This window comes from Rhinolophus sinicus, linkage group LG15 (assembly GCF_036562045.2).
Source record: "Rhinolophus sinicus isolate RSC01 linkage group LG15, ASM3656204v1, whole genome shotgun sequence".
Taxonomy (NCBI): Eukaryota; Metazoa; Chordata; class Mammalia; order Chiroptera; family Rhinolophidae; genus Rhinolophus; species Rhinolophus sinicus.
Genome location: NC_133764.1, coordinates 48,137,157 through 48,153,287, shown reverse-complemented (window position 1 = coordinate 48,153,287; position 16,131 = coordinate 48,137,157). Strand labels below are relative to the sequence as shown.

At 42.5% G+C, this 16,131-nt stretch overlaps 2 protein-coding genes across 7 annotated transcripts in view; both read left to right on the top strand.

Moving 5' to 3' along the window:
* The window catches only part of ACLY (ATP citrate lyase), a 40,742-nt gene extending 37,363 nt beyond the window's left edge, over positions 1-3,379 (top strand). For all 5 annotated transcript variants that reach the window (XM_074320632.1, XM_019747692.2, XM_019747691.2 and 2 more), the window contains 4 exons: positions 1,080-1,193; positions 1,549-1,631; positions 1,901-1,977; positions 2,395-3,379. In XM_074320632.1, the coding sequence (XP_074176733.1) occupies positions 1,080-1,193; positions 1,549-1,631; positions 1,901-1,977; positions 2,395-2,489 (369 nt within the window). In that variant the 3' untranslated portion in view covers positions 2,490-3,379. The remainder of the gene's footprint in view (positions 1-1,079; positions 1,194-1,548; positions 1,632-1,900; positions 1,978-2,394) is intronic.
* A 1,069-nt stretch (positions 3,380-4,448) lies between these two features.
* On the top strand, positions 4,449-16,037 carry KLHL11 (kelch like family member 11). Of its 2 annotated transcripts, XR_002138726.2 has the most exons (3): positions 4,449-5,058; positions 10,515-12,173; positions 14,182-16,037. XR_002138726.2 is itself a non-coding variant. In XM_019747630.2 (2 exons), exons 1-2 carry the CDS (start codon positions 4,514-4,516, stop codon positions 12,094-12,096), a joined length of 2,127 nt encoding a protein of 708 aa, XP_019603189.1. In that variant the 5' UTR covers positions 4,449-4,513; the 3' UTR covers positions 12,097-16,037. The 2 variants fall into 2 exon arrangements, 1 of the variants encoding a protein (XP_019603189.1); XM_019747630.2 differs by having other exon boundaries at positions 10,515-16,037.
* Positions 16,038-16,131: the final 94 nt, after the last annotated feature.

The window sequence follows — 16,131 nt, the reverse complement described above, 5'->3', positions numbered from 1 at the left end:
TTAAATAAAGTTAATAGGGTAGGTAGTCCTGTGTGTCCTGGTAGTGCATACTATTTAGAAATCAAAGGGAAAGAGAAGAGGTAGCGGCAGCTGCTTGTAGGGCCCTTTGCCTCAGGGTCCTTGGCTCTGTGGCTCCAGAAACCTCATTTAGTCAGTCATTCCGCTGGTCAAGGTGGGGTGTGCGACTCATTCATACAAGAGGGTCATGCGTGCGATCTGGAATACCCACTTCCAAACATCCAGAAGCTCATTTAGCTCCAGGCAGACCTCCCCAGGTTGCTGGATGAGCGAGCACTAGAACCGAGGAGGTGGGTAGTTCTGAGGGTCATTCCCTCCAGGCTTAGCAGAGCTGCTCAGCCATCCCCAGCTCCCGAGCAGAGAGCACCTCTCCAATCCACGGTGCAGGGCCTCTTGCTGAGATAGTGTCAGACCTGTGCTGCCACATAGTCTTTCAGTCTCCTTCCTTTCTGGGGTCCACACTGACCTCACGTATCTCTTTGCTGAGGGAGGTCACGGTGGCATTGGGACTTGGCATGTGCCTAAACCATCTCACTCCCCCACTTATAAGTTATTGCTTAATGTGCTTCATTGCTTAAGGTAGTTCATCTTCATTCACTGAAAGCCCAGAGTTTTTCCTAAAATTGCAGGGGTGCTTGTTTAGTGTAGAACTTTGTTACAGCTTGACCAGGCCGCTGAGCTGGTGGCAGCATGGCTAGTGGCTAGCACCTAAGACTTCTGGTTGGAGAGAGGCTGAGCCCCAGCCCCCTGCTACTTAACACAGTAGGGCCCATGGCTAACTAAACATCTCCAAGTCTCAGCACCTTGTTTGTAACGTTAAAGAGAGAACCGCAAAGGCTGTTTGGTGGCCCAAATGAAACAGAAAAAGACTTTTAAAACCTTAAGCCCTACAGCAGGGTCATCAGCAGCAGTGCTACATGGAATCATACACGTGGATCAGGTCCCTGAAACACACCTGGAGATGAAATGCTGCCCAGTGGTGTCTACCTGCAACATGAGTGTGAATGTCCCTTAACAGCAGGTTCAAGTGGATTCCTCTGTAACTTTGAGTCACTTTCTAGATAAACAACCCAGACATGCGAGTGCAGATCCTCAAAGACTACGTCAAGCAGCACTTCCCTGCCACCCCCCTGCTCGATTATGCGCTGGAAGTGGAGAAGATTACCACCTCGAAGGTAAAAGAGAAGAACGTCCCTAATTCCTGAATCATCCTTTAGGATGGATTTCTTGGGAGAAAGGAGAGAACCAGGTGACCTTTTGATTGTGCAGCTAAAGTCAAACCTGGTTTTCTGGAAGATTTTTATTTTTTCTGTTGCATAACTTAAGTTCAACAGACATGTACTAAGTGTCAGGTCCTTTGCTAGACTGTGGGGATTGAACTAGTAAGTATGACAGTTTTCAAACCAAATGGGATGCTTTGGTGGGAGGATTTGAAATGGTGATCAGAATGCATGTACGGTAGTAACAGGAGAATGATAAGGAAAAAAATGAAAAATCATGATAAATGCTTTGAATTTTTTTCTTTCCCAGAAACCAAATCTTATCCTGAATGTAGATGGCTTCATCGGAGTTGCATTTGTAGACATGCTGAGAAACTGTGGGTCCTTTACTCGGTGAGCTTTGCAGCCCTTTGCTTCTTCCTAATGCTTATTGATTTTTGTTGTTGTTCCCGCCCAACAGTAAAAGCAATGCGTGCTCATTATAGAGGACTTAGAAAATAAAGGAAAAACACTGCCTCTACTCCTACTACCCAGAGCACCCCTTTTCCACTTTAAAATCAAAGCGAGCCAGCTTCGCGTTCCTGGGCAGAAGTCGTACCATCTTGGGGAAGAGGGTGGTCACGTGAGCCATTGTAAAACTACACGTTGTTTGTGTATTGCAGGGAGGAAGCTGATGAATATATTGACATTGGAGCCCTCAATGGCATCTTTGTGCTGGGAAGGAGTATGGGCTTCATTGGTGAGTTTGTTGTTTGTTTGTTCTTGTTTTAAGAGTTTTCTGGGGGATTTTTTTTACCCCAGGGTCCAGCTACACCACTTACCCATGTGGTGAGTTTCTACAAAAGAGATGTCATATTGACTGAATCATTGTTCCCAGTTCTGTCTTTCTTACTTTCAGTTGCCCCTTATCTTTATCTTTGTTCCTTTGTTCTTGGAAATGACTTCGATTGTGAGCCCAGGAAAACAAAATTAAATCCAACAGTTTCTTTTTACCAAGCCTGGCATCTTACCTATGGAATGGATCTGGATATACTTCCCCATTTCTTTGTATCTACCATTTTATATTAGAAAGATTTCCCTCCCTTATCCTGTCTCCTTCACCAAACTTGCCAAGTTCACCAACTCTTAACAAAAAGATGCATGTGCTCCATTTTAGGACACTATCTTGATCAGAAGAGGCTGAAGCAGGGACTATATCGTCACCCATGGGATGATATTTCATATGTTCTCCCGGAACACATGAGCATGTAACTGAGCCAGGAACCCTGAAGTAAAGAGAAGACAAGAACTCTTCCCCTGGGAAACAGTGCGCAGACAGCTGGTACTGGAGCTTGCTGTAGGATGGGCCTGGAATGTAAACAGTCACTGGTGTACAGGCGCCGAACACCAACACCGACAGGCTAACACTGTCCAGTCTACACAAAGAAGCTTAATGTGGTTTTTTTTATAAGTATTGAAATAAACACCAAGCTAATACTTGTGACATTTGCTCTGCTACCTGCTGTATTTATTAATGTAAAGGCATCTAAGCACTGTCAGGGTAGTGATTTTCCTTATGGTAAGGCGTTATTATGTTCTTTCTTTTTTCCATTAGTTAAAATTTTTTTTCTCTTGGAGGAAGGGAATGAAACTTTTAAGACCTCAAGATACTATACATTTAAAGCACCCCTAATGTCTTGTTTGTCATATTCCTATAACATGAAAAGCATTGTATTAGTCTGGTTTTTTTTTTGTGTTGTTTTTTTTTTTTAAGGATTTTTTTGTATGTCATATGTGAAGGGTTTGTTTGGTATCCCACTGAAATGTTCCATGTTGCAGACTAACTACAGTCTGCTTCTGTTAAGGGGATGAAACCATTGCATCCTTAGCCATTGTCACAAAATATGTGGAGTAGTAATTTAAAATGTAAAGTTGTAACATACATATGTTTAAAATGGAAACGCAAAGAAAAAGCTGTGAAATGTCGTGTCTCATGTTCTCTGTATTCATGCAACTGACTTGTATTTTACTGAAGTGTGGGTCCAAGGACTCATCTCCAGTCACTTTGCATCTGTAATCCAAAAGATTCTGGGCAGCTGCCACCTCAGTCTCTTCTCTGTATTACCATCATTTGATTTAAATAAATAGTAACAGTGAATACATACTGCTGTCTCATCTGCATTCCTTTGAAGTGTACTTTCTATTAATTTTACTACATGTAATTTTAAAAATGTTAATCCATCTCTTTAAAAAAGAATCAAAACACCTATTTTCCAAAAACAAATACCCACCGCTAAACCTGCACCTCCATCTTTCTCAGCGAATGGGAACCAAAGTTCTACCCACCCCGTTATTCAAAGCCCACAACTTCGGAGTCTTCCTTTCCTCTGCTTTTCTAACTAGTTGTCAAGTTCTGTCGATTTATCTTTTTTCTTTTTTTTTTAAGTATAACTGACAAATATCACTATTAGTTTCAGGTGTACAACAATGATTTGATATTTGTAACCACTGAAATGATCACAGTAAGTCTAGCTGCCACCCAATTTACCCTTTAGTTATCCCTCTGAGGGATTCATGTCTGGTCTGCTAACTTGTGCCCCTGGTTCTACTTTTGACCCCTTGCAGTCTATCATCTATGCAGCCACCAGTGAAAGTTTTCAAAACACCTAATTGAGCCACTTCCTTGCTTAAAACCCAAAAGTGGCTGTGGTCATTTTTTTTTAAACAAGTATGTATAGGGAACAGTAGCTATGGCCCAAACACTGCAAAACACTTAACACGCATCATCTCATTTAATCCACAGCAATCTTCCAACATAGGTACTATTCCTGTTTTTAGAAGGTAAATTAGTTCAGAGATAACAAGTAACTAGCTCACCCTCATCCGCTTAGCTGGGGCTCAAGTCCTTTTTTCTTTTTAAAAATTTCCTCCAAAACCATTTAAATCTTTAAATAACAATCCTATGTTGCCACCCAAGACACTAACAATGGGTGATGGTCTAAGGTGGCTTTTGTTTTACAAAATAACTACGAAGAGCAGGCTACTCACTGAGGGGAAGGACACAAGCCACCCCCCACCGAAATAGGGGTGGGAGGCCGCGGGTGCAGCAATTGTAACTGGGGAGCAGTACCGTCAAAACAGATCCAAGGTTGGACGGCGTCGGGTGGCGCGTGCGCAGAACCCGTGGCCGGCGGGCTCCGCCCCGCGCTCACTATTTATTCCCAGAATCCCTCTGTGTCGCACCAGAACGGCTGGATCGTTCTGAGACTGCGGCCACCAGGCGCGGCGTCGTCAAGATGGCGGCTGCGGCGGTGGCGGCCGCGGCAGCCGCAGCTGCGGCTGCATCTCTGCAGGTGCTGGAGATGGAGAGCATGGAGACGGCCGCCGGCGGCTCAGCGGGACTGGCTGCCGAAGTCAGAGGCAGCGGCACGGTAGACTTCGGGTCCGGGCCCGGCTTATCTGCCTTGGAGGCGAGCGGGGGCGACCCGGGCCCTGAGGCCGAGGATTTCGAGTGCAGCTCTCACTGCTCGGAGCTGTCGTGGAGGCAGAACGAGCAGCGGCGCCAGGGCCTCTTCTGCGACATTACGCTGTGCTTTGGTGGTGCCGGAGGCCGCGAGTTTCGGGCCCACCGCTCGGTGCTGGCCGCCGCCACTGAGTACTTCACGCCCCTGCTCTCGGGCCAGTTCTCCGAGTCCCGCTCGGGCCGGGTGGAGATGCGCAAGTGGAGCTCGGAGCCCGGGCCCGAACCCGACACGGTGGAAGCCGTTATCGAATACATGTACACCGGGCGCATCCGCGTTAGCACGGGCAGTGTACACGAGGTGCTGGAGTTGGCGGACAGGTAGGCGTGAGGTGGAGATGCGGGCCGCCCGAGGGCCGCATCCAGGGAGGGCGCTGCAGAAGGCGGGAGGGCCGTGCCGCGGGCTCCAGGGAGCCCTGAGGACATGCATTCGTTTCTCACTCATTGAGTGCCTACTGTGTGCTGTGGGCCAGCCTTCGCTCGGGGCACTGAGGATGCAGCCGGCTAGTCCGGCGAGGGCGACCTTAAGGAGCTCAGGTTCCTAGTGGAGGGGCAAAGGCAATGAAAAAGAAAGTCCTCATGTAATAAGTGCTGTGTTGACATTAAAAAGGAATGAGAAGATAGTGATTGGTTAGAGGAAAGACCTTTCTGAGGAGGTGACATTTAAACCGACCTCTGAAAGGCAAGGAAGAACTCACTGGCCGCGCGAAGATGGGGAGTGAACATTCCAGGCAGATATCGCAGAGGCCTCCAGGCAGGATCCAGTTTGGCTTAGAAAACTCAAAAAGAAAAACCCCAGTGGGGCTGGAGCTAGTGGGTGAAAAGGAGAAGGGTGTGTGAAATGCGTTGGAATAAGGAGTTTGGATTTTACTGGGTGATGGGAAGCTAGGTAAAGAAATTGATTTAAATATTTTAAAAGATGATTCTGCTGCTGTAGAAAATGGATTGAAGGGCCGAATGGATGCTCCAGAGACTGGTTAGGAGGCAGGTGAATGCCATTTTATGCAGGAATGTTTTTTGGCAGTGTTATGTTTCAGATACCTTATTTTAACAAATACCTGCAGAGTACCTATTATGCACCAGATCAGACACTGGATTAAAGGTGCTGGGGATTCAGCAGTAAACAAAACGGACAAAAGTCTCTTTCCTTGTTGCACTCACAGTTTGTAGATGGACAGTAAATAAGTGAAATAGATAGCATGTTGGATGATTGTTAAAGCTATGATGAAAAAACATGGTGGGGACATATAGAAAGTGCTGGTGGAGAGGAGCTGTTGTTGTTTTTTAATTGAACAGAGGATGCCTCAGGAAGAAGACGTTTTGCAAAGAACTGAAGGAGGCAAGGTAAAGAGTGTTCCAGGTAGGGGACAACAGTGTAAAGGCCGAGCTTGTCTGGAGGTTAAAAATAGCAGGAGGCCAGTATGGTTGGATCAAAGAGATGCAGAGTGAGGGGTAGGAGAGGCCCTGAGGGTGGAAATGGGAATAGATTCTGATCCCATAGGGCTTTGTCGGCCTGTGAAAGGACCTGAGCTCTTTGAATGATACGGGAAGGTTTGGGGCAGAGGAATGATGCGATCTGATTTGAAGAATTCTGCTATGTTGAAAAAAAGATGAGCTGATGGGGAAGGGGTTGCAAGGGCTTAGAATCAAGAGACTATTTAGGAGGTTGTCCCAGAGGTGGTGGAGGCTTGGGTTGAGGAGGGAGAAGTAAAAGTGGTAAGAAGTGCTTCAATTCTAGACATATTTTTTAAGATAGAGGAGATCAATTTGCTGACTTGATGTGGGGTGTGAGGGAAAGACTACTAGTTTTTTGACCCAAGCAATTGGAAAGATGGAGCTGTTATTTATTAAGATGTGGGAAACCAGGAAAGCAAGTTTGAGAGGAGGATCAGGAGTTCGGTTTTGGTCCAAGAGGTATTTGAGTAGGCAGTTTGATATTAGAGATTGGGAGCTAGAGATTGGGAGGAAATCAGCAGATAGATGGTAATTAAAGCCATGAGACTGGATGAAATTACTTAGGAAGAGAGAGTAGATGGAGAAGAGAAGGGGCAGAACTGAGCCCTGAGGTTCTTCAAAATGTAAAAGAGGAACGAGCAGAGGAGACTGATCTCTTGGAAGCCTAGAAAGAAAGGGTGTCAAGGAGGGTATAGCCAGTCATGTCAGTTCTCTCAACCATAGATGGACATTGAATTTGGTGATAATAGAGGTCCTTGATGGCATTGATAGGGCCATTTAGGTCTTACTAAAAAGAGGATCTGAAAAGTGTTAAATGTAGAAATGTTGGGGGAGGAGTCCAAGGGGAGGTCTACACACACACACACACACACACACACACACGATAGGAGATACTAGAGCATTTTTGTGTGCTGATGAAAAATGAATCAGTGGAAGGGGACAAATCGATGTTATGGGAGCGGGAGAATAATTGCAGCAAAGCCCTTGAAACCAAGAAGGGGATAGAATCCATATTAAAAATGGAAAAGGTGGACTGGGAGGGCAAAGTAGAGGGTACAGCTGCAGGTAGGTAGATTGGGTGGTGGGAAGATGACGTTTCTGCCTGATTGTTTCTGTTTTCTCAAAGCATGAGGTTGGGTCACCCCATTGGAAGGTGGAGAGGGGTGGGTATAAATCTAAGAGAGCAGGGTTTGTTGAATGAAAATGGATGAAGGGTCATTGCATTCATCATTCATGTTGTGTTTCTTCTGTCATGTGAGCTTGTGTTTTTCAGATTTATCCCTGTTTTATTAGGGGGTTGGGGGTGAAGAGAGAACACCCCAGGCAATTTACTTGAAACTCTTGTTTCCATCTGTCAGCTGCTGAGTAGCTGCCTTGTGTTAGGCAGTTCTGAGTGCCCTGCAACCATCACATCTAATCTACCGTTAGCTCTTGAGGCAGGATCCCTGTCCTTACCCCCCCCCCCCATATTCTGTGTGTTGATCATGTCTACCTTGCACGGGACTTACAAATAATAGGAAGTGCCCAGCACAACGCCCAGCACATGGCAAATGCCTAGTATGTGATAGCTATTGTTTTCCTAGAACAGTGTTTCCAAACACCTGTGCAAGGGAGTATGTGTCAGAATTACCTGGAAAATAGGAGTTTGCTGGTATGTTTGAGAGCCACTGGAGCTCTTACCATTCCACCTTGGCTTTGTTTGCTGTCTAAGACGGTATGTTCCCTGAAGAGAGTGAAGGGAGCCTATCTCATTCATCTTTATATCATTGTTAGTTATGAAGCACAATAACCATAACAAATGGTTACTGAATTACAGAGGTCTGGGCTGATGAAGTCATCCTTATATTGTTTAAGGTTCTCAGTTCTGGGGACTTATTCTTATTTTTGGCCACCCTCAGGGCTGAATTCTGCCAGATTTATGGATTTGGCTAAAACGATTCTTTTTCCCCTCTTTCGCCTCCCTGCCCCACTCTGGTTCAAGCCTTTGTTGCTCAGTCTAGTTGTGTAGGACACAGCTGCCTGGCCCATGCTGGTATTATGAGCCTTGCACTTCCCCCCCCCACCTCCCCCCAGGCAGTCGGTCATCGGTCGGCTGCTCACAGCAGCTCATGGCAACTCTCACCAGCTGCCAGCCGCTCACACTGGCTGCTGGTCACTCATGCTGGCTGCCAGCCACTCACACTGGCCGCCGGCCACTCACACTGGCCACTGGCCGCCCCTGGCAGCCACACGGTAGCCCACAGCAGCATACAGCAGACCATGCTGGCTGCCGGCCACTCACACTGGCTGCCGGCCACTCACGCTGGCCACCGGCCGCTCCTGGCAGCACATGGTAGCCAACAGCAGCACAGCGGCCTGCGGCAGCTCACGCCAACCTCCGGCTGCTCACAGCATCCCAGCTCCAGGGAGAGCTGTTGTTCACAATCTATAGAGGGCGCAGCTCACTGGCCCATGTGGGAATCGAACCAGCAACCTTGGAGCTAGGCGCTCCAACCACCTGAGCCACCGGGCTGGCCTTTTTTTTTTTTTTTTTTTTTTTAAGTTTAACTTTAAACAAATTTAGTTCAGCCATTAAAAAAAAATGAAATTTTTCCATCTGCAACAATGTGAATGGACCAAGAGGGTATTATACTGAGTGCATGCGGTAAGTCAGACAGAGAAAGACAAATGTCATATGATTTCACTTATAAGTGTAATCTAAAGAACAAAATAAACGAAACAGAAACAAACTCATAGATATAGAAAACATTTTGATGGTTGCCAGATGGGAGGGGGTTTGGGAACGAGTGGAAAAGGGGGAAGGGATTAAGTACAAATTGGTTGTTACACAGTAGTCGTAGGGGATGTAGGGTACAGCATAAGGAATATACTCAATAATATTGTCCTAACTATCTATAGTGTCGGGTACTAGGTTTATCTGGGTGATAGATGGGAGGGGTTGGGGCAGGGTGAAAAAGGGGAAGGGATTAAGAAGTGCAAATTGGTAGTTACAAAATAGTCATGGGGATGTAACAAAGCACAGGGGATATAGTCAATAATGTAATAACTATGCATAGTGCCAGGTGGGTACTAGACGATTTAGGGGGATCACTTCTTAAAACATATAAATGTCTAACCACTATGCTATACACCTGAAATGAATATAAAATAATATTGAATGTCAACTGTAATTGAAAAAATAAAAAAAAGAGTGGGGGAAAGGTGAAGGGGAGTAAGAGATCCAAATTCCCAGGTATAAAACCAGTAAGTCACAGGGATGTAATGTACAGCATGGGGAATATAGTTAAGACTATTGTGATAGCAGGTACGGTGTCAGGTGGCTGCTGGACTTACCATGGTGAGCACTTCTTTAGGTCTATAAATGTGGAATAACTAGGGTGTACCCCTGAAACTAATATATTGTATGTTAACTATATTTTAATAAAAATCTTTTTAAAAGAATTTAGGTGGCAGTTTCTAGTCAGCTACATGCCAAACCACATTTTTTCTTTTTTCCCCCCCTTTCTTCCACCTTCCCCTACCCCACTCCAGTTCAAGCCGTTGTTTTTTCTTCTTTAAACCTTGACTGTCCTACACATGTGTTTTTTATTGTTGTTTTATTTCCTGGCTTCTTCAGAGGTTAGAGTTTGCTTTACCATCCCGGCTTTAGTGAGAACTCAGCTCCGGTCAACCCCCGCCCCACCTCTCCAGCACCCCCTGCCCTCACTGGCTGACCAGGTAGAAAGCTCTGGTGAAGATGTAAACCTGTGACACACAGCCGCCACGGCTATTCCTTCTGATACTGGAGTAAACAGCCTCCTAGGAGCCCTAGCCCCTATGCATGTATTCAAGGCTTCATAAAGTTATCCCACTGAGACCCTGCCTCTCTGAAGAAGAGGCTGGTGACTATCCAGGGATTAGGACAGGATGACGTAGACAAGTTTGAATTGGGATTTGCCTTTGCCCAAGGCAAATTAAAGTGAAAATAAAGTATGGGATTGTTTGTACTTTATTAAAGGATATGTTCTGAAAAACCTTACATCATTAAAAAACTCCATTTTGTGTATATGTGTGTGTGCGAGTATTATTTGTATTACGCATAATATATAATTTATATATAAACTAATGTAAATAATGAAAAATACATAAAGATGACTTTATATATGGTTTTAAACATACTTTTCAGCATAATCCTTTTTAATTTGGGGGAATTTGCTTTTTTTCAGCGGTTGGGCACAAAGCGAGATGATACTTAACCATTTCAATTTGTATAACCCAGATGCTCTCAAAATGCAACCACATAAAATATGTACATTGAAAATCCTTCTTTTTCTTGATTTTAGGTTCCTATTAATTCGTTTAAAAGAATTTTGTGGAGAATTTCTCAAGAAAAAACTTCATCTCTCTAATTGTGTGGCCATTCATAGCTTAGCTCACATGTATACCCTGAGCCAACTCGCTCTGAAAGCTGCCGATATGATACGGAGAAATTTCCACAAAGTAATTCAGGACGAGGAGTTTTATACTTTACCTTTCCATCTCATTCGAGACTGGCTGTCGGACTTGGAAATTACAGTTGATTCAGAAGAGGTTCTCTTTGAAACGGTTCTGAAGTGGGTTCAGAGAAATGCTGAAGAGAGAGAGAGGTACTTTGAAGAACTGTTTAAATTGCTCAGATTGTCCCAGATGAAACCCACTTACCTTACTCGGCATGTCAAAGCAGAGAGGCTGGTGGCTAATAACGAAGTTTGCGTCAAGTTAGTGGCCGATGCTGTGGAGAGACATGCCCTGAGGGCCGAGAACATACAGTCTGGCACGTTCCAGCACCCCGCTTCTCAGGTTTCATTATTACCTCGCTATGGGCAAAACATGGATGTGATCATGGTTATTGGAGGCGTGTCAGAGGGTGGGGACTATTTAAGTGAATGTGTGGGGTATTTTGTCGATGAGGACAGATGGGTAAACCTGCCCCATATTCATAATCATCTGGACGGCCATGCTGTAGCAGTAACAGAGTCCTATGTGTATGTTGCTGGATCCATGGAGCCAGGGTTTGCTAAAACTGTGGAAAGATATAACCCAAATTTGAATACGTGGGAACATGTTTGTAGTCTAATGACAAGGAAGCATTCTTTTGGGCTAACAGAAGTCAAAGGGAAACTCTACAGCATTGGAGGACACGGCAACTTTAGTCCTGGCTTTAAAGATGTAACTGTGTATAATCCCGAGCTTGATAAATGGCACAACTTGGAATCAGCACCAAAGATTCTCCGAGATGTCAAAGCTCTAGCCATTGAAGACCGGTTTGTGTACATCGCCGCCCGCACGCCTGTGGACCGGGACACCGAAGATGGATTAAAGGCTGTAATTACTTGCTATGATACAGAGACTCGACAGTGGCAAGATGTGGAATCATTGCCACTTATTGACAATTACTGCTTTTTTCAAATGTCTGTGGTTCATTCAAACTTCTATCAGACAGCATCATGCTGTCCCAAGAGTTATTCTCTAGAAAATGAAGAGGCAGTAAGAAAAATTGCCAGCCAAGTTTCCGATGAGATCCTTGAAAGCTTACCTCCAGAAGTCCTAAGCATCGAAGGAGCAGCCATTTGCTATTACAAAGATGACGTTTTCATTATTGGAGGCTGGAAAAACAGTGATGATATTGATAAGCAGTATCGGAAAGAAGCCTACCGATACTGTGCTGAGAGGAAGAGGTGGATGCTCCTTCCTCCCATGCCACAGCCTCGTTGTAGAGCCACTGCTTGTCATGTGAGAATCCCATACCGGTACTTGCATGGCACACAGAGATACCCTATGCCTCAAAACTTAATGTGGCAGAAGGACCGGATCAGACAGATGCAAGAAATACATCGGCATGCCCTAAACATGCGGCGAGTGCCAAGCTCTCAGATTGAATGCTAGGTTCTCTAATACATGAAGCTTAAAACAGTTATACCTGTTTCTTGAGGCTGAAGACATCCAGACTGTTACTTGAAAAAGTATGTTGATAACTTATTTTCTACCTGAGTGGATTATGGCCCCATAGAAAGGAGTTATAGTTAAAAAACTGCAAACTGGGAAACTCAGTTCAAAATGTGGTAATATTTTGTTAGTGTGCTGTCTTTTCCTGTCTTTGGTTTCTGTGTATGTGCCAGCTAAGTAAGATCTTTTTAAAGACAAGTGGGAAAACCAGGTGGTTACTTGGCTGTTTTTCTGCCAAGAAGTTATAACTCCTTTGTCTTAGGGACATGTTTTGAACATGCTTTGAGCACCAATTTTATTTGCACATTTATTTTGATACTCCTTTTCATTTTTTCCTGAATGGTTGGTTTTGAAAAGATCAGAACTTAACACATAGCCTTTCTCTGCAGGAGGTATGTGCAATAGACTGAAATTTGAAGGAAAAAGCACAATATTTCAGCAAGATGATTTCAGAATGTTTGCATTGGTATTTTGTTGTTTATCTAGAAATACTGTTTTGTTTCTTTCTAAAAAAGATCACTGATGAGAAATTTGTGGTTGGCGCATGCATATTTTGAATATTTTTCATTTCTTCAGCAACTGACTTAATGACTTCAAGCCATTGCTCTGAGATGATGGTAGTTGGCAAGAGTATTGATCTTTAGCTGATTGACTAAGTACAGAGGACGTTATATATGTGTGAAATTTGTTTCTCTAAGAAGAGAAGTATTATTAATATAGACTGAGAAATCCACAAAGGCATTACAAAATTTAAAAAACACTTTTTTCCTGGAGTTGCAGGCTTGAGGATAAGTTAATCAGTGTAAATAATGCCTATGACAATCGACACTCAATGCCTTCAGTTTTAAATTTTGCTCTAATGCATATTGTGTAGAATCCTCCTCATTCTTTTCTAAAAGACACTTTTCTCAAAATGGGAAGGAAATAGCAATTTAGAGAAATGTTGCTAAAGAGAAGCCTTATTATTTCTCAGCCCGATTGTTATAATGTCTTACCCAGTTGCCCTGGACTTTAATTGGAACTCTACCTGAGCCAGGAATACCAAATTTAAGTGCATAATTCTGGCTCTTAAAAAGCTGTAGTTATCTTTTATTTATTTTTATGTATTCTTCTGATTCTCTTACACACTCCCAAGCTTTATATAAATTAGCACTCAGGTTGACTCTTTTAGCACTCAGTTAACTCATGTTCCTACTGTTTGCAATGTGGGTCCAGTATATTTTCTTTGTTTCTTTCAGACTATTTTTACTTTTATTAGACATTCCAGAATACTATTCTAGAAGTTGACTTCTAAGTGCAGTGACTTTTTTTCCTAGTCCATTATTAGTTGTATCCTCCTTATTAGTTGTATTAAACATCAAAAGAAAAAAGTACAACTAGAAATTTTGGCTGTCAATTTGCTGCAAGACTATTAATGTTTAGCCCTTGGACTCTATACTAAGAACTTCCCTAAAATTTCTAAATTGGCATCCCTGCCTAGGACAAAGATTTTCAATAAATGTTGGAAATCTGCTTTAAAACTATCTTAGACTGGGGTGGGTGTAGGAAACTGTAAGTCATATTTCTATATGAGGACATATTATCTTACCCCACCTCTCCCATTTTCTCAATTTCCATGCATTTGTAGTTATTTTAATAAAAACCATTGGATTCTGAGAAGTGCTAATTCTTAGCTGTGAGTGGTCTATGCAAGTAAGACAGAAAAAAGCTCATTTGAATGAAGTCCTCATTTCTCTCTGATAGACTGTGCTAGCAGACTTCCTTTTCTTGGTGGTGGTTAAGGAATTTAGTAGCTCACTAGGATGCCAGTTTCTTTCCAGAAGGATATGATGTAAGGATTTGGGGTGTTTTTTGTTTTGTTTTTTGTGGGGTTTTTTGTCTCAGGATTGTTTTCTGAGACAGTCATTACCAATTTATTTGGAGGGTTGTCTTTTTTTCAAATAATGTGGCAGAAATTATAACTCATAAGATTTAGGTATAATCTGGTTTTAAAAACTTGATTGAAATTGTTGTTTTTTAACCCAGCAGGCAGCCTAGGCCATGGGTGAAAAGAAGGGGTAAGTCCTTCCTTGCATGATGATGTGTGCAGGTTTTCCTGACTACTGAATTTCTAATTTTCATATTTGAATTCACGTGTGTGATTTCACATCAATAACTTGTGTTTCTGAAATATCCTAACTAACTTGTTAATCAGGAAAGAAACCAGATTTGCTTAAATCTGTTCAAGGCTGACATTCTGAAATTCTAAACTGGAAATAACTTCCCAGCATATTTGGAAAGGTTCTGATTATGACCAGCCTAAAATGGCTCTTTGGGAAAGAAATTTCCTTTTTTGATGAAAACTTAAAGATTGTGCTTGGTATTTAAGCAATTAAAAAGACAGCTTTAAAATGTGTATTTAAGCGAACCGGTTTTTTTGTTTGTTTGTTTGTTTGTTTGTTTGTTTTGGTTTTGTTTTATGGAAGGAAAAGAGAGGAATTGATTATACAAAAAGTAATCACTACACATAACTTTGAGTGAATCTACTTATGTCTCAGAATAGATATCTTTTAACTATACCTACCCCACCATGGTTTAAAAAAAAAATCAGTGGTATATATTGAGAATGTCAGTCATGAGCTTAGTGTTTAAGTATCTCACAGTTATTTGCATGATTAGTCTTGTGTACCTCGGTATTCAGCTTTGCTTTTGCTGTGCCAATTCAAAAATATTTTTCAAAATTCATCGACATCAGTTTTGTTTTGATCAGTTGGTTTTGTATAGTATTTCTGGGACCAAAACATTTTAAAATACCGACTTTTTAAATATAGAACAGATGTTTGGAGCTAGAAAGACAGCGTTTATGGAAAATTTGTGTGCTTTTGTATTTTAAACCCTTTGGGCTGCTGGAAAGGCAGTTTCTAGGGCACACTTTTTTCCTCTTCATGTTTCTTGACTAGTGTAGCATGTGGTGTGTTTGAATACTTTATTCTCTGCTTCATAATTCTAATATGAACACTGTATTATAGGTAGACAGATAAGCTAAATTGTGTATTTTAGTTACTTGGCCTAATCAAGCATAACTAAAGGAACTTACTTTCCTCAAATTAAGCTTAAATAAAAAGAATATATTGGCCAACTTGTGTGTCCTTTGAAAACATACAGAATTGTGAAGCAAATTCTCTGCATACACTAGAAAAATAGGGTGCTGATAGGTTGCTGTTTAACTGTAGAATTTTTGAGAAACGGTTCAGTCTCCTTTTTTAACTGTTAAACAGTTGGCACAGTTCATCACTCCAGTTTGTTACTTTCTTGACAATAGTTCATTTTTGTTTTTGTTACAGTGCTTACATTATAACGAGTTCTGGGTCATTGGAAACAAAAGAGCTCATAGTTGAGTGATGTGATACGATAATAATAACATAATATAGTAGTCATTTTCCTTCAAGGAATTTAAATAGCCAAATAACTGCTATTTGTCGCTTACCTTTGTAGGGCTTTTGTCTTACGCTCTATGACCATTACTGCGAATGTCTGACAGAAGCACATGCAGTAGAGCACTTGCTGTTAACCTGAGCCTCCCGCATAATGCACTCGTGAAAAGTAGTGCTTGCCAGATGTTTGGAGATCTTAGCATCCCTGTGCTAGGGCTCATTGAGTTACTTGTAAAATAAATATGTAGTTCAAGCTGATACACAGTGAATTTTGGGAGCCAGTAGTATCCAAGCTCCTACTTTACTAGAAGTATAATCTTGACTATCTCCTGTCAATCAGAGGAGACGTGGAATTTAGGACACTTTGACACATTACCGTGTAAAATAGCTTGTTTTATGTTCCTAAAGCTCTCTTGTTCTGTGTTAAATCATCTCAATGTAAGTTTTAAATAAACGTATTTCGTTAGAGCTGGTTTGCACTGGGTACTTTTTTTTTTCATTTGTAAGTATGCACTGTTGAATATCATTGCTTTCTTCCTTCCCTCTGACTCCCTCATTCATC

Bases quoted from the DNA above. Each gene is read 5' to 3' on its own strand.
- KLHL11 (XM_019747630.2), top strand. From the start codon at position 4,514: ATGGCGGCTGCGGCGGTGGCGGCCGCGGCAGCCGCAGCTGCGGCTGCA. The intron at 5,059-10,514 runs GTAGGCGTGAGG...TCTTGATTTTAG, and splicing joins GTGCTGGAGTTGGCGGACAG to GTTCCTATTAATTCGTTTAA.